At 41.4% G+C, this 18,576-nt stretch overlaps 1 protein-coding gene across 1 annotated transcript in view; it reads left to right on the top strand.

The window, feature by feature from the left end:
• stk32a (serine/threonine kinase 32A) overlaps positions 1-12,814 on the top strand; it is a 110,988-nt gene extending 98,174 nt beyond the window's left edge. The window contains exons 12-13 of the mRNA XM_079565994.1: positions 10,827-10,891; positions 12,154-12,814. Of these exons, the coding sequence (XP_079422120.1) occupies positions 10,827-10,891; positions 12,154-12,271 (183 nt within the window). The 3' untranslated portion in view covers positions 12,272-12,814. The remainder of the gene's footprint in view (positions 1-10,826; positions 10,892-12,153) is intronic.
• Positions 12,815-18,576: the final 5,762 nt, after the last annotated feature.

Below are 18,576 nucleotides of genomic sequence, written 5' to 3' on the forward strand. Positions count from 1 at the left end.
TGGCATCGTACGGAGATCTCTCTTATGAACTCTGAACAAATAGAAAAGTGGATGGAGCTTGCCGTTAGTGGTGCGTTATTTGAAGAAGGCAGGGTACTCCCCAGATCTAAGAAAACAATTGGTCAGATAGTAGTAAATCTGTGGGAAGGAACAGTTGGAGCACTTGTATGACTTGTAATTAAGTAAGCGTTAGGAAATTGTTCTATATAGATATAGATCTCTAAATAGATAATAAATCCTACTTAGCTACATTTCTGTAAGGGTTCAACAGTGATTGACCGATTTGAATCGGTGCTCGTGGGAAAGGCATATAATGCATACTCCAGAACAGTAGGGGGCACTGTATAGATGTATTCAATGGCACTGACTGAAAGTGTTGTCTCTGTCATGTTGACAGTCTTTTTGTTGTTGAATTGTGCAGCCCCATTAGAAGAATATCAATTATTTATTTATTTATTATTATCTTATCTCATCAATAGGGTAATTTGCATAATTCCTCTAATGCATTCTAAGATGTGATTCCATTTCTGAATGATGTCATGCTTCCATAGCAACTGACAGCCAGAGAATTCCAAAGCAAAGCATTGACATTCTGATACAGCAGCTCCCAGTGGTCATTTTGATCAGAGCTTCAGCAGCAACAAGACATATTTCTCATCACAGCAAAAGCAACGAACGCGGAAACACTTTTCCAAAGAAAATGGAGACCTCTGAAGGATTCACAATGTCCTTACAGCAACAGATAGATGTCAACTACAAACATGAAGTTTGTGAAGTCTGTGAGCTGGCCGCAAAAAACGGTTTGGACCCTTGTTTTATCGAGGTGAAGAGAGATGGCCCCATCCACAATGCCATCTTTACCTACCGTTTAACTGTTGGACACCTTACCTCAGAAGCCCAGGGACCGACCAAAACTATTGCTAAAACCCTGGCAGCAAAGCAGATTCTGCCCGATCTGAGGCAAATGCCACTTTCAGAGAAACGGCAGAACGGATTTACCGGTAAGAACAAAAAGCTCTGGCGAAAGCTTCCCACATTTCAGCCAAACGCTAACCCCATAGCGTGCTTGCATGAAATTGTCACCAAATGTCGAGGGAAGCCCACAGAGTACACAGTTGACCACGTGGACAGAGAGTTTGACCCTTGGGTCTTTTACGTACGAGTGACTGTGGCAGACAAAACTGCAATAGGAGCTGGCCACTCCAAGAAAGAGGCCAAAAGAAATGCTGCTGCCAAAGTACTCAACACAATTGGCTATAGCTTTCTCTACTTCGAACCTGAAAACACAAAGCAAGAACTTCTGGCTGTGACCCAGGTAAGCACAGCTCCCCAGGACGCTTTGTCTGAGGAGGCAGCTCCGGGTGAGGACCGCCTGGAAGTCACACACCAGGACCCATGTCCAGTTACAGAAGGAAACGGCTCTCAGCATGAGAAATGTTTGCCAGAGAATGTCCAACCTGATTTAGCTGGAATGGGGTTGACTGAGGACATCAACACCTCCGTCCAGTGGTCTGGACAAGCGTTCAGACAGGATGAACCCATGGCTTCGAGGGATTTAGGAAATATTATTATTCCTGAAGACCTACCTGCCCCAGACATTGTCCTCGACAGTACCTTTACTCCTGAAAGTGACGTGTCTACACCAGAGGAGATGGTTCACCCGGAGGATTCAATGTTAGTCGAACTAGTGCCACAGGAAGAGACTGAAGCCTCATTCCCAAGCGTCCTACAGGTGTCCCTAGACTTATGTGATGATAACGGCCTGGAACACTCTCCAAAAGAGACAGTTACAGCTGGAAACAAACAGTCATCTACCACTATCCAGGAAGCCGCTACATCCCAGGTTGAGACCTTTGATGAGCCAGAAGTGGAATTGAACGCTCAGCTCGCACTCGAGCTGCAGAAGCTGCTTGCAGATATCCAGCCCTTGTTGGATTTTATGGAGGTGGAAACGAACGCAATAAGTGAAGGGTCTCAAGATGTCTGCAGCGTAGATCAGACTCCTCTCGAGGAAGGGAAAAGTGAGGCCAGTCCACCAATGGCAGACACTACTGATGTGAACACTATACCTCAAGACAGTTATCCAGAAAAGAGGTCAGCGGTGAAGAGAACTTTGCTTACTGTGGTGATCAGCATGGCTAGTGCTGATCCAGTTGGAGAGAGCAGTATCCCCATCCCTGAGGGGGGTGATCCACCCACTTCTTCGAATGGATGTCCGGAGTCTTGCATCTCCACTAAAGCACACCAACTACCTGATCCGGTTGGAGAGGGCAGTATCCCCGTCCCTGAGGGGAGTGACCCACCTACTTCCAGCGGACGTCCGGTGTGCTATGTTCTCTTTCACGAGCTGGTCAAAAAGGTGCTCAAAATGGCTGGGTCCCAAAAAAGACAGGACAGTGACCACATGGCGATCAAGCTGAATGAGAAGGTGCAGACACAGCTGATAGTCAATAGAGAATGTGACATCAGCTTTGAAGACCTGCAGAAGATTGCTAAGAGAGCAGCTAAACGTCTGGTGCTGGAGCACGGCTCTGCCTGCACAGTCCTGAAGGCTGCAGCTGTAGATCCAGTGGCTTTTGAAGGAGATGTGGTGAGGCACCTGAACATTGAGCTCGGAGCCTTCCTGAACCGGCCCAAGTCCATCGCAGATCGCTTTTTCTCTCGACTAGGGAAGGCTTTCTGCTTCTGTTAAGCTTAGGCCTCATTTTCACTCTTCTGCCAGTAAACATGGATACTACCAGTAGCTGAAAACAGAGAAAAAAATACTTGCTGTGGAGATATGTAAACATTTTTTTTCCCACAAAAAACGTTTTGCCTGTCCTTTTCTTCTCTTCTTTTCTCTTTTCTTTTTTCTTCCAATTCTTTTCTTTCTATACTTATTTTCTACTGCGTCTTCTCTTTCTTCCTTCTCTCTTGACTCTTGTCTTACGGGTTTTCCTTTCTTTCAGGCTCCTAGCAGAGGGGGGGGACCTGAGTGGTGGGGACATTTTTAGATTTTCGTACACGGAAGTGCCTCAGATATCTTTATTTGACTGCTTCCACATATCTCCACAGCAATGTTGTCAGTGTGTTGATATTGGCCTCTGTCTACATCGGCCATGTATCGCTTCCTACAACTAGCAATGTTTTTTTTCAACAATAAAGCATGCATTAAAAAAATATTATGCTATCTTTGCATCAATACCTTTATTAGGATTCCTATCTGGTAAATAGAGATGTTTAATGATGGAGACCACATGCCTTTTGAGTTGCTTAAGCAGGGCCTTTGCCATCAGGACGTCATGGCACATGCTTAATGTGTTTGTGTGTTATCCTTTGTTGAAGCTGGGACCAGCTAATATGCAGAGATCTCTTTTTAGTTGGCGCCTGGGACCCTCTGCGCCTATTCACTTCTATTTTCAATATACATATAAACATTGTCTATTTACAATGCAACAAGCAAATGGGATTCATTACTTATCTTGGTGTTTTCATTTTGCCAGAGCCATGTCTGTGTACTGCTTGTTGATTGAATTGATCCGATGCACTCCCACAGGCATCTGGCTTTACCAGGCTAACAGCTTCCATTTCTAAATCGTCATACTTTTCCCCTGAAACTTCAACACGTTACCTGTATCTACAGGAGAGGGGTGTATCGACCGGCATTGAAATCTAGGCCTTTGTCCAATTAGTTTCTAATTACATTCTCTCCACTGCATTAAACTCCCCTTAAAGTCTGTATACACTTACTTTTTGAAAAGTCAATAAGAAAAGACATCGGGCCTTAAAGCATTGCACATTAAAAGACTTTATGTGGCTCTGCTGTAATAGAGGTTAGGTGGTTTAGTGCGCTGTGCATGAGTCTGTGATAGAATTGGCCTATGGGTTGCTGTGTTTTATGAATGGTGACAAGCTGCTTCAGCTATAGAACACACTGGGCATATATAAAAATAAAAGATGTCTCAATGCGGGGACCAGACAGCATTTGTCATCCTTTTGGTCCGTTGAGATAAAAACTCTCTCTTTTCCTAATCAAATGATGATGGTGGCCTCTGAGATAAAGCTTTTTCATCTTTATAGAGACAAGATCAAATGAATGGACAGCGCTGCTTGGTTTTGCTGGTGAGACTAGTAATACACAGATGCATCTTTGTATCCATTTAGTTTAATACATCAAATAAGTATTACTCCATGTAATGCAATCTGTTTAATCCCTCAGTAATAAAGGCAAAGAGTATAATCAAGACTTTTAATTTCTCATCCACAAGGCTTTGTCAAGTCTGAAATTTGAATCACTCTTATGTCACTGCACAAAATGACGTCACAGGACTGTCTCGGGTAAGTTGTTATGCAAAAGGATTTTTTTTTTTAGAGCTTTCTGTCTATAATCGTATTCTTTCATCCAATGCACGTCTATAGTTGAATCATTTACGCATATTTGAGCAATCTTCAATGGTAAGATGGTAAACAAGATGTGCCTAAAAGTTCACTGAACAATTAAAGAGTCTAAAGCTCTTTAAAATTGGTTACTAAATATAGTAAGGACAGGATCACTGGTATAGCCCTTGAAACAAAACGTTACTCTAAAACACAGTCATCGCTGTCCCTTGCTTTGACCATGTTAGAACTGTGTTTTGATCGCCTTATCATACATCCATTTACTGCAAGGGCCCGTGGGAGCACTAGTGATTGATGCATGTTGGAAAGCCTCTACGAAAACATTACACAGCGCGGCGTGTGTCCTGTTTGTATGAGCGAGACCACTGCTCTTGTGAAGCAACAGACAATCAATATTGGATGAAGAAAGCCTCCTGCCTAATGCTGCTCTCTCGGGCTGCTCCATATTTGCTTTACATAACTCCTGTCTCTATACGCTACGACCTTTTGTTCTTACGTTACGCATTACTGTCGACCGAAAAACACATCAAGTCAGGCTTTAGATCCCAGATGCAGTGATTCCTTTTTCTGACATGCTGCAGATTGCAAGATTTACTGTGTGCATTTTAGAAGCATCCAGAAGAATTTGTATGAAATATGGAAGGTGAAGGGGGGGAATTACAGGTCGTTCAATGCGGCTATGGCGGAGGGGACAAAACTTTTCCTAAAGCGTACCCGCTCCCACCGCGGAGTCCTGTACCTGCGGCCTGATGGCAGCAGGACGAAGTGAGTGTGGAGAGGGTGATCGGAGTCCATGGCTATTGTGCGTGCGAGGCGTGTGACTGCTTTCTTATTGATGACAGAAGGGTCTGTGATGGGGAGATTAATAATTTTGGAGACTGTTTGTGTGACCTTGGTGATTTTTTTCTTGTTTTTGATGGTGAGCATGTTGAAGAAGCAGGGGGAACAATAGAGCAGGATGGGTTGAATGATGCTATTGTACAGGAGAAGCAGAAGGTGTCGGGAGACACATAGAGTTACCGGATGACATAGAGTTTTTGTTGGGACCGTTTGTGAATGTCTGTAACATGTTGATCAAAGGTAAGCATGTTGTCCAGAGTGAGTCCAAGGTATTTAAACTGATTTACTCTTTCAACAGTCTGATTATGAATGATGGTGGGGTGTCCAGGGCGGGTGAGCGTGTGTATATGAGCATCTTGGTTTTCTCCACGTTGAGCTCAAGGAAATTCTCGGAGCACCACCGAGTGAAATGATTGACTGATCGATGGTAGGCAGTGACTGAGTTATTATCTGTGAGTAGTGCGAGGATGGCAGTGTCATCTGAGTATTTGAAGTAAGTAGTGGTGGGTAAGGGCGACCCGCTCTACTATCTGCGCCACTGTCGCCCAAATATATAAAGCATATTTCTGCATATTTATTTATTGGTTTATTTGGTTGGGACAGGGCATATTAATGAACATACATACACATAAACAAGCCACACCGGATTGTAGCCATGGGCTAATTTCCATCCGTTGTCCCCCATGCGCACTCTCAAACACACTCATTCATCCTGACCTATAGTCAGTGGTTTCGCTCGGAATAATTTCTCTCCTTCATTTTGACGGAAAGGTTTGAAAAAAATCCGTCATGAGCTATTTTTATCCTTCATTAATGAATCTCTCATTATAAGCATTTAAAAAAAAGAAATAAATGTGTATATATATAGGCTGCATATTATGTGCATATATACAATGTTTACCAGTTCACATCACTGCACTACGCGCCGCCGCTACGCACACGTGGGAGAGAAAGAGAGAGAGAGGGGGAAATAGATGAGCTCGTCCTGAGACGTACGTGAGAAGAGCGCTCCAGATGGGAAGGATATTATTAGCCTTTAACCGCGTTTGCATCGTGGTTTTCTTCCCCATATTGTTGTTAGCGCCCGGGTCAGGAAAGTTAGCTAGCTAGGCAGTGATACAACTTGTAAGAGCTCATCTAAGACAAGACGCGGTGTGAAACTTTTGAGAGAGAGAGAGAGAGAGAGCCCCGCGCGCCATGAAAAACAGCAGAGCTGCGTCTTTTTTTCCCCGTTACGGCTTGATTTTCAATCCTTCAAAATGACTGACGGCCTTTGAAATTTTCCGTCAAAGTAAAAAATATTCCGTAAATGACGGAGAATTTTCGGTTAATGTAACCTCTGCCTATAGTCCATGTTTTTAGTGGTAGGGGAAACTGGAGTACCTGGAGGAAACCTACACAGACATGGGGAGAACATGCAAACGCCACACAGAAAGACCCCATCCAGGTGGGACTCAAACCCGGGACCTTCTTGCTGTAAAGTGCTAACCACTGTCCCACCATGCATCGTTTGCATCCTGGCAGTGAAATTACTTTTTGCTATTGCTATAGCTATTGGCTTATTACGTCACTTTTTTCATCATTGTGTTAGCCTTTCGAATATTGTGTAACTTCTCGAGATATAGAGGATTCTTTTGATGATCGCCCAAAACAAAATAGTAATTATAATGGATGTTGTCGAAATGCAGTCATTCTCTCCTTTAATTCACGTTTAAACCTCATGTACTCCCATTGTGTCTGAAAACACATCATCTCAAGTGTCCTGTCTCAAACATAAGCCTTGTCAAGGACAGTTAGAAATGTCCCTGATGGGCTCCGGTCCAGCGGTGCACTCCCAGTCGACTTGTCTATTAAATGGGAAATTTAATCTCGCAGTCGGAGCAATTAGTTTCTGGAGAGAGTTTCTTAAAAGCATCGAATAATGCAGCGGGCTGATAGGCAGTCCACATACAGCCTTTAGTGCGTCGTTATCTCGGGCTGCTGAGACTCCATGGGGATAGTTGCCTTAGATCTGATTTGTGTAAATGACTCAGTAAACAGTTTATGCACTATTAAACTTGAGAATCTGCGAATTGCATCGGTTCTTGGAGAAACGACCTATCAGCTGATGAAGATAGTGAATAGAGAAAGACATAGGGGCAGCAGAGTGAGTTTAATACAATGTGCCACAGTGTAGTTGCTTTGGATTCATGGCTATGAGAGACAGAGTGCGTGCAGCAGAGCAATTGTAGTAAATTTAACAGAGCAGATGAAGTCTTTTATTTTTCTTGTACGTTCACAATGCATCTTGATGTGTAGAAACAGCAATTAAAAGCACAATTTTGTTTTATTTTTGTCACTGTTAAGCATTTTGTTGTGGGCAATTCTTCACAGCAACAACAATTAGCTGATGCTTCCTTATCAATGAAAGAGTTTTATATACAGTATCTTTTCACAAATACATGCTTTTACAAAATACTGAAGGGATAGGGCAGGGGTAGGCAACATCAGGCCCAGGGGCCAAATCCGGCCCTCCAGCACAGAACCCCTGGCCCTCAAGATGATTTTGAGAAACATTATGACACAAATCAGGAAGTACTTTAACATTTTAGGGTTAAATGGGAGAAATACTGTTAATACACCCAATTAGGTCATATTATGTACAACTTAAAATAAATATAATTTTAAGGAAGAAATGACAGAAACCTACTCGAATTAAGAGATTCAATCTAAAGTATGAGTAGATTTGGTCTGGTCTTAGATCAGATAAAACATCTTATCACCAATGGAACAAGTCATTATTCTCTTAATTCAGATTATATTGTATAATTTCAAGTGAAAAACAAATGTATTTAAAGGTAAAAGTTCATTTGTCTGATTTCAAAGTGGGTTTTATGCTTGTTCCATTGGCATTAGCATTTGTATCTTTATCTTTATCTTAGATTAGTCCAAACAGACTAAAATTCAACGTAAAGAACCTTTTATTCATTCATTAATTTTAAGTCATTTATCTCATTTCGGCCCTTGGTCTTTATACAATGAAAAAAAGTGGCCCTCCGGTAAGAAAACTTGCCTACCCCTGGTATAGGGCTTTTAATAGAGGTCGACCGATATGGGTTTTTCTAAGGCTGATGCTGATATGCCAGGCCGATATTTTCAACCATTATTTTCAGACAGTTTTTCCAAATGTGAGGTCTGTAATCCTGTGAAAATACAAATACTTGGCCATTCCAGCAGTGGCCGATTTTATTTGAGAGTTTTTGGTGATTTAATCATAGTTTTTGTCCCTGCCATGATTTGTTGCCGTTAGCATTAGCATACTGTTGCGAGCCGCGGCATTTAGCGCAGCAATCAAAAACACAATTGTGGAGGCTAAAACTAAGTCAACGATTGTATTGTCCAGGTCCTGTGCTTCAAAATGACATGCAGCATGTCCATATTGACTAAGGTTTAGTTGGTGAAACTTGTATTTAAAAATGTGTAGCTAGGGAGTTGTGGGGCTAGTTTTAAAGTCCCGACTTACCAATGCAAAAAACGGGAAGTATCTATCATTTCCGGTCCCAGAGATATCGGCTATAATCGGCTCTAGCTTCTAACTTAACTCGATACTTACTGGAGCAGTGTGGTTAGTTCTCTTGCAGTAGCAGTAGTTGTTGTAAGTTGCTTTAATCCTATTCCTTGACTTTCTTTTTGTCCTGTATGGCTACCTACTCCAAGATATTTTTGACGCTGTGAAGTAATGTTATCACAAGCTCACCTCAAATTGCCTCGACAGTCTGTACAGTGCTGCACTAAGTGCGATGACACAATCTTGGCCGTGTCCAGGGCTGAAGATGTGACGTGACTGTAAACACTTGTTCCTGTCTTCCTACTTCGAGGACGCTGCGGTAAATAGCACTGTCGCTCTCAATGAGGCCTGATTAGAATGGAGTAACAAGAACCACCCCGCGGGTAAAGAGTGGAAGATGAAAATGAGTCTGATCATATGCTGAATGTGGGTTTTCATTAGCGCGTGTTTTAGTAATGACATAAAACGCCAGCCCACACTCCAATATTCGTCTCTGAGACAAATCCATGAGGCTACTGTGGGTTTTAAAGGAATAGTTCACCGTTTTTACATACTGAGATATGTTTTTTCCTGAGCTTAGACGAGTTGATACGTACCTGTCTGGTCTTTGTGCGTGCCCGTGGAGGAGCGTGGCAGCTTCCAACTTCACCCCGTTTGGAGCTAAAGGAATACATTGGGAGAGACCAGATGCTAACAACATCTTTGGTCTTTTTGTGTGACTGAGGGCACGCACAAAGACCAGACAGATACGCATCCAAGCTCAGGTAAGAACATATCTCAGTATGGAAGAACAGTGAACGATTCCTTTAAGGTCCTGACACCTTCCCCAAACTTATTCTGAATGTCCTTTTTGCCCTGCTTCCCTGGATATCGGAGGACCAGAACAAGACGTTTGCCCTCTGCTGGAATTTCTTTTAACTAAAATATCCAACCTAGGGGTATTTCCTTGACACATACATCCTTTTAAGATATACTACAAAAATACCAAGGCTAAAGTGTCTTGTAAAAGCATAACATAGGAACTTAAAGGAACAAATGTTGGGAGCTACTGCACTATGTCCCACTTTTGTCTTTCTTCAGAAAATGCATGTTTGAATAGTTCTGGATGTTCTGTCCATCTCCTTCCCAATTGGCTGTGCTTTTAAAGCCATAAAAGTCACCTTTGCCTATAAACTATTTGCTACAGACATTTAACAATCCAAAATGTCTTTACTTTACACAACTGGCAGGTTCTAGTTTCATGTCTAACTTCTCCCTTTCAGCTTTCTTACCAGTGGAATGGACTAATATGCCTCACTTAATACCTGTATCACCTTCTTATTGTTGCGATACATCAATTTGGCCACACACTTCGACTTTCCCCGCTCTACTCTCCTCTCATCTTTCCACCGTTTGAGCTCTTGGCCCGTGTTGAACCAGCATCACCCCCCGCTGTTCCTGCACCTGCCCCCGGCCCCCGTCCCGCCGCTTGACTGACAGCTCTGGGACAGCGGAGTGCACTTAGTTTCCACCACAAGATTCCCCTGCAGCCAAACCATCTGCCTAAAAAGGGCACCTCTGACATTAAGGTTGTGCCGTGGCGGCGTGTTGTCTGCCCTGGCCCGAGTCAGGAGAAGACCTGAAGGCGCAATGTCATGGCGATGATCTATTTGTATAAAGAGTCCTGCGGGAGGACGAGCGAGCACCTGTCTTTTTGTTCTTGGCTTTGGAGCAACAACACACTTTCTTATGTGGGACAAAGCAGGTCACTTTGGGGGATGGGAATAAAGTAGTCTGTCGGGCTGAACGCTTTTGGAAAACATCTAATTGCAAAAAAGATTGGAGATTTAAGTTTTGAAATAAGGATACCAGGGATTTTTTTTTTGTTGTCAAGCTGCTTAAGCCTTTAGAAGAAGATTGAAATACAAACAGCTGAACTACCACAGCTTTGATAGCAACTGTCCTACAACATTAGGCTTTTTTTTATGGGAATGCGAAGATGTCCCATGAAACCAACCTAAACCTCCACGGTTAAAGGTAACGCAGAGTTAATTCTTGTTCTTGTTTTGTGTTTTCTCGACAGAACGGACAGTTGCAGCAGCGCCTGGATAACGTCCAGAGAGACTTCATCATCTTCAACAGAGAAAAGTAAGACATCGGCCTCGACTGGTTTCTCCTCTGTAGTGGACGGTTTCAGTAACTGGCACTGACACATCTCAATGAACCAGGGCAACGAAAAACCGATACTCTCGATAGGTGTTTCCTTTGAACTGGGAGTCCAAGATGTTGTTGTGTGAAAGACTGCAGTTAGCATCAGTGGAACCAGTAGAGTAATGTTTTTTTAGGGGAGTTGAAGTTTGCAGGGGTCTCCAATGTTTCTTTGTTGTTGTTTTTTGGTTGCTCATGCTTTGGAGATCATTTCTCTATGTGACTTTGGTGCAGGGTGAGAGCCAAGATAATCTTTCAGCACCTTTATGAAAGTGACTTGACTTTCCTCTTTGGATTTTGTATTTATTTAATGTCTTCGAGCTCCTTGGTAAGAACTTCGGCGCAATGGGTTGGACATCTCTGATGTATGAAAAGTATATGCAGCAGCTTCCTGACAGCGTGGTAGAAGAAACAGTCCTTCAGCCAGTTGGACCTGGCCCAAATCGAGATCCACAATCTTCTCCCTTATGGCAGAACTTAGGCTCTGATGAGCATCGTCTGGAGTATAAAAAGTAACCATCTTACACAGTCTGTTGAATCTATAAGAGTGAACTCCAGCTTAACATCCAAAGAGCATACACTGACCAGTACAAAAGGTACCGTATTTTCCGGACTATAAGTCACACTTTTTTTCATAGTTTCTAGGGGTGTGTGACTTATACTCCGGTGCGACTTATATATCAACATATATAATTCCACAGTGTTTGTTATTTTCACACTGACAGCGGCCAGAGGGCGCACTAGGCTTGTGTACCATTATCCGCTACTCCTGTACCACTGAAGATTTTAAGAAAAAGTAATCGAGCAGCAGAAAGAAAGTTTGGAGTGAGCGAGAAACTTGTGAGGGACTGGTGAAAAGCCAAGGTTACTCTTACTGCAATGAAGAAAACAGAAAGAATTGCGGGCTAAAAACTTGATGGCCAAAGCTAGGGGAACGAGTTTGCAAATGGGTGCTTGAACAACGTGATGCCGGGAGAGGCTTGTCAACGGTGCAGCTACGCCTCCATGCCCAGGTAGTTGCAAAGGCTGGTGCGACTTATATATGTTTTTTTCTTCTTCAGTTTGCTTTTTGTGGCTGGTGCGACTAATACTCTAGAGCGACTTATAGTCTTGTGTGGATTAGCTGCTTGCCTGGCTCAGATATCTGAACAAAATATCCTTTTTTTTATGTAAATTGAGCAATAATATCTTTTCTTCGTCAGATCCAAGATGGCAGCTGTAGACTCCGAATCGTCGGAGTTGTCCATCACTGAGAAGAACAAGGCCATAGAGGACGGACAGAACAACAACGTGGAGCCGGCCTCGTACGTATCAGGATAGACCTCTCCTCGCCACCTCCCCAGAGACTGAACCTTCCCCCGAAACAAGACTTCAACAGCACAAATCTGGTCCATGATGTTCCACACACAATCCAAAGTTCACGGCTGGACTGCTCCGAGCGTCACCCGATATCTCTGAAAATGTCGACGTTACAGACACCTGCGATCAATGAGTACAAGAATGGACAGACACGTTATAGACTTTTCTTGATTTTGCTGGTGCTTCTGACGCGAAGAATGGACTAAAGCCAGACTTCAATGGAGAACGGCTTTTTAAACTCAAAAGATTGAGTCGAATGGAAGCAACATGCTCAAATGGCAGCACACACATTGCAAAAAAAAAAAGAAAGAAAAAAAAAGGCACAAAATCTATGCTTTTTCAATGTTACAGAGCTAAAACACCACTTAATCAGGAGTCAAATAGGATGTGAACTGAGACCATGCTGCTTTAACCTTAGAATGCAAAGTAGAAAGTGTAGCAACGCAGATTGATTGATTAGAACAGACGCATCACAAAAAAGTCTATACTGTGGAAAAGTAGATTAAGGCCTGTTTTGAACTGAAATGTGTATATGCGTGAATAGTGTCAAGGATTCAGCTGTTTAGGGAGAACAATCGCCTCCGGAAACAACAGAATATATTGTCTCTGTGGGGCCTGTTAACCCGCACTTTAGATCCTGACAACAATGATCTAAAACACATCTAACTCCTCTATTTAGCATTTAGCATTTCATATTTCAAATAGCAATGCTCTCAGATATGTTTAAAAATCTCATGTATTGCAAATGTAATCACAATACTTTTTACATAATCTACAATTACATAGTAGAAAAAACAATATACCAATCTCTGATTCTGTTAACTTTCACTTGGAACTGAATAACTGCCTCATTTTTACAACTAGGCGTTTAATTATTGCCAGTTGTTTCCATGGCTTTGTATGGGAAATCGTAACTTCAAGGAATGTTTTCTCACAATGCATTTGAAATCACATCAACAATCTTCACATTTACCCGTCATCTTAAAGTGATAGTCTGTTAGTTTAAATGTTCCCTGGGCTTTCACTCTGACCAATGAGACAAGCTTTTCTGGGAACCGGCCTGTCCGGTCCAATCAGGAGAGAGGGGGGAGGAGCTTGATTGTTTACATTTTGCTTTCCGGCTTTCTGGTCCAATCGGGCGAGGGGAGGAACTTGATTATTTACTTTCACTTTTCACTCTCGTCCTCTCCTTCACTTTAAGATTTTAAAACCGTTTTTTTTTCTTTAACTCATGACCTGATTTAATCATCTTTGGACACCAAAATACAAGGTGACATTTTAATAATTTATGTGTTCTTTACAGTAATAACTAGCGTCTTCAAAAACTAAACAATATATCCAAAATGTACCTAGCGTTTGCTTGCAGTGTCGCATCTTAAACTGCAATGCAACACTACCACAGTTAGTAGTATTCGATGAATGGAATACAGTACACATTTCAGTTTGAATTGACCTAATAGAAATGATGTATATATCTACTTTTCCACAGTCAACTTCCGCACCTTGGTTCAGAGGATAATAAAAGGAATAGCTGCTAGACAAGCATCAGTGGGTGCAATATAAATAAATAGGTTAGGCTAGCAGAGAAAGTAGCATAGATGATATTGGGAAAATATTGCATCAGCTGAGAACCGTCAGGCATAACCTCTCGTCTTTTCAACTAACTATGCTCAGCCGTAGCAGTAGCTTAAAAAACAAACCTAAGTATGAGAGAACATTTAGAGTCGATACCTTTTCTATAACCCCAGACGGATATGTAGAGACGACATAGAAGGTAGCTGTTTTTTCCTGCACAGAACCTGCTTTTGCACACGCTTCTACATCGACTGTAGCATTTACCGTGCACTCCTTTTATTTCGTGCACATTTAAGATAAATAATATCTAAAGCTGTGAGTGATTCTAATCCCTGTAGGGAATGCTTTATGGACCAATTCATATCGCATTTGTGCCCAAAAACGTTGTGTTTCTTTTGTTTCACTTTGAGCACTGGTTATTACACGCGCTATGTACCACTTTATAAATGTTTCGAGTGATAACTTTGTTCGACGTTCTTGTGGGAGTAAACAGGCCCAGGTCAGTAAATTAGAATGTTGGGGGAAAGTCAATTTATTCACAGGGTTGAAAGTTATTTAACTTCTTTAATTCAATTTCGCCTTTTCTAATTATGGTCCTCCACGAAACCAATGTCGTTAATGGTTAAGAAATGTGACCTTTTCTACCTTTTTGTCAGGTAGTGCAAAATCTTTCAAATCCTTTTGCTCAAGTGGAAGCAAACAGGAGGCGTCTAAATAATTACTGAAGTCAGGATTAAATAGTATTTGGTGAGGATACTTCTTTACCACCTGAACCGAGCACGTTTTCTCCAGTTTGGCATTGCCCAAATCTAAGAGCGCCTTGGAAAAAGTGTCAAAATAGCGACAAAAACGAGGATGAAATTGCAACTGAAGAGCGACAAAAACGTGACAAAAAAGCAACGAAAAAGTGACAAAAGCACAACAACAAAAAAGCCGAAAAAGACAAACAGAAAAGTGACAAAAAGCAATAAAAATGTTGCCTACAAAAGTGATGGTAACTTTTTTGTTGTGTTGTCGCCATGGTTATGTCACATATTTGAAGCGTTGTTTTTAGTCTCTTTTTTATCACGTTTTCGTAGTTGTTGTTTTTTTCTTTTTTCTCGTGTTTTTGTCACTTTTTTTCTTATATTGTTGTTGCTTTTCCGGGATGTTTTTGTAATGAGATTTGGGTAATGACCGAAAGGACAAGATCGCGAATACAAGCGGCCGAAATGAGTTTCCTTCGCAGGGTGGCTGGGCGCACCCTCCGAGATCGGGTGAGGAGCTCAGTTACCCGGGAGGAGCTCGGAGTAGAGTCGCTGCTCCTTCACGTTGAAAGGAGCCAGCTGAGGTGGCTCGGGCATCTGTTCCGGATGCCTCCTGGTCGCCTCCCGCGGGAGGTGTTCCAGGCATGTCCGAGTGGGACAAGGCCTCGTGGAAGACCCAGGACACGCTGGTGGGACTATGTCTCCGAGCTGGCCTGGTGTCGCCTCAGGGTCCCCCCAGAATAGCTGGAGGAAGTGTGTGTGGATCGGGAAGTTTGGGCATCTCTGCTGAGACTGCTGCCCCCGCGACCCGGCCCCGGATAAAGCGGAAGAAAATGGATGGATGGAACATTAATACATTATAAAAGTAGATACAATAAACACTTCCCAAGAAATGATTTTAGAAATACAAACTTTATATATATAACTTTCGCAAATATCTTCCTCATATAAGAGTATTGATACTCCAAAATTGATACTCCAAAAATGATAGTATGCACGTAGACGTAAAAGGTTAAAGTAGAGGAGTGTACTCTTTGAAGTACAATTTCTACCAAAAAGCTCCTGAAAGGAATAATTTCCTCTTTTCCCCAATGTCCTGCTTTACTGACTCGGGCCTTCGACTTGTTTCTATAACCTTACCGTCTAAAATACTGTGCATTTTGTTACCTCCTGTCTTAGTTTTTTGGTTTCATTTGTTTTATAGGAAACAAAAAGGGAAACTAATTTCACAGTTACCTTGAGCCAATTCCAAACAATTACACCAAGTTTGTACAAGATTGCCTTACATCGTGGATATGGCACATACTGTGTTTCTCCCCCCCCCCTCAAATATTCACCTGCTCTCATTGTGAACCTCTTTTTAGGGGGGATTTCTACTGTGTTGCCGACCCCTCTGTCTGTAAAATACTCCCTGTTATATCGCTTATATAATTATGAAAGCACCTTTTGGTACGATGTTTGACTAATCCTTTGTGTTGCTGTTGTTATTGTTGTATTTTTTCCACAGGTTTCCTATAAAGTGTGAGGATTATACAGTAGAGTAGAAGCTAAAGTTCAGAGCTGTTTCTAGCGCGATGGAGTTTGGGGGCGCTGATTTGGCACGGGATTCCTGCTGATCTACAAACATACTTCAATCAAAATGTGGTTATATTTTCCCTTTTTTGTGATTAGTCATTTGTGTTTCCAAGATATATTTCCAGTGATGTTGACAAAAAGCATAAGAGAAGAGTACAGTTTCCTAATATGGCTCCTCTTGCATTCACTTGTTTGTGTTGTAATCATTTTATACATAATTAGACCTTCGGGGTTTGACGTATTCAGCCCTATTGTAATAGATATCGTACCTATATGTGTCCCTTTGAATCCTCAGGGGATAGGATTGTTTCCATTACATAGATTTTATGTAGCCTATCATGTTTATGCATTCTTCAAAAGTTTAATGTGCTCATTTGGAGATCTGTTACTCCAAAACAAAAATATATGTGACTCAATGTCATTTGAGATTGCGAATGGCTTGTGGGGAGCCGATATGCGCAGGCTGCTGAAGGCTAGAAACAGCTTTGAGAACGATTGTACACCAAAAACTAGGTGGAAACTAGAGGATTATATCATTGTTTGGCTTAAACTGAACTTCTTACATCTGTGACTCTCCTCGTTGTCCTTCAGTTGTCACTGTGTTTACTGTATTTAAATGTGATGAAGGTGTGCCTTAAATAATAACTTTGTTTTTCTGAACCAAATCCTGCCTTTTGTGTCTTTTTATTTTATTTTATTTTTTCTCTAAGATGTTGAATTGCGTAGGTAACCAGTCAATGGCCATACAGGCGCATAGCTGTAAGTGCTGAAGCATTGTGCGTCCGATTAAAGCACAATGCTGCCCCCTGGTGCCATCTGTTGCTTATTGCCCTCAAAGCTTAGTCAGAAAACAAGCTAAAACAAGCTTTTAGATGTGCAATGTCGCATTATTATTATTATTATTATTATATTATTATTATTATTATTATTATTGTTATTGTTATTGTTATTGTTATTGTTATTATTATTTTATTTATTATTATTATTATTATTATTATCATTATTATTATTTTATTTATTATTATTATTATTATTATTATTATTATTATTATTATTATTATTATTTTTATTTCTTTAACCAAGATCTAGCTATTAACGAAACAGGGAAAATATTTGTGCGCGTTTGCTGGTTGTTTACGGCAATTTGGATCCGTCTTGAATTTCTAAAGTTGTACGACAGAGCGGATGCTCGGTAGTAGGATTGGGAGGGACGGTGATGTCAATAGCAAAATCCTCTCAAATATTGAAAATAGCTGATAATAATTATATAACTTTAATATTGTAAGAGTCAGAAAAGCTTAGGTTGAGGTTTGAAACAGGAATGTGCTTAAGTTTAGGTTTTTGAACTAGGATACGCTTAAGGTTAGGGATTGGAACGGGGCGCGTTAGCGTTCAGGCACAAACACCATAGATCAGTAATATATATATGTATAAATGCTTAACTCTGAAATCGAAGATGTTAACAGTCTCTAGCCAGCCAATCAGAATCACGGTAGACCGTCCCTCTCGAGTCTACTACAACCTCACAGATCCCAAAGGAAATTCACCGAACACGAGACTGTGCTATTACCGTAAAAACCGGCGGAAAGCGCAATATTTTTTCGTGTGCCGGGCGGACATTAAAAAAAATTACGGGACGCGTTGAGCTAAAGTTTGAAAAGTCCCCTTTACCTTTCTCTTCGAAAATAAAATGACTGCAATAATTTTTAAATATTTAGTTTATAATATAGGCTACATAATCTGTGTAAGGGTAAAATTGCCAATCGTTAAAAAAAACACACAAAACAAAACACACGTCGCCATTGTAGAGGGTGCCAATTTTTTTTTTTTGTAGACCGATTGGCTACATGATTTTCACATCACACATTTCAATAATAAAGCCACACAAATTCCTACGTTTGCAACTGGTTTATTCAGGAAATAGTTCATACAATAGTTCACGACACTTCATTTTTGACCTGTCAGCTCCGGGTTTGATACAACTGTATAAAAGAAACAACATTAAAAAACATTAACAGAGGTCTTCAAATAAACATAAATATCCCAGATACACCACTACTGTGCCTGGTCCACCGAAACCTGCTGCCTTTAGCACAATGTGACCGAGAATATAGTTTCAAAAAGAGCACCATTGTATTATAGGCTATCATAGCGCAGAGTGACTACAGAAAAGTTGTATGGCGAGAATTGCTTTGTTGGGCAAAATTGAGAACTAGCCAACTTGAAACCCACATTTTGGGTCAAGAGTGGAATAGCGGACCAATATTTAGGGTTAAGATGATATTTATCGTCCTGGAGAAGAGGCACACTCCATAAAGAAAGGGTCAAGTAATCAAATAAGGGATTTTATTGACACTTCCGGTGTAGAAC

This window comes from Gobius niger, assembly GCF_951799975.1.
Source record: "Gobius niger genome assembly, chromosome: 11".
In the NCBI taxonomy this organism is placed as follows: Eukaryota; Metazoa; Chordata; class Actinopteri; order Gobiiformes; family Gobiidae; genus Gobius; species Gobius niger.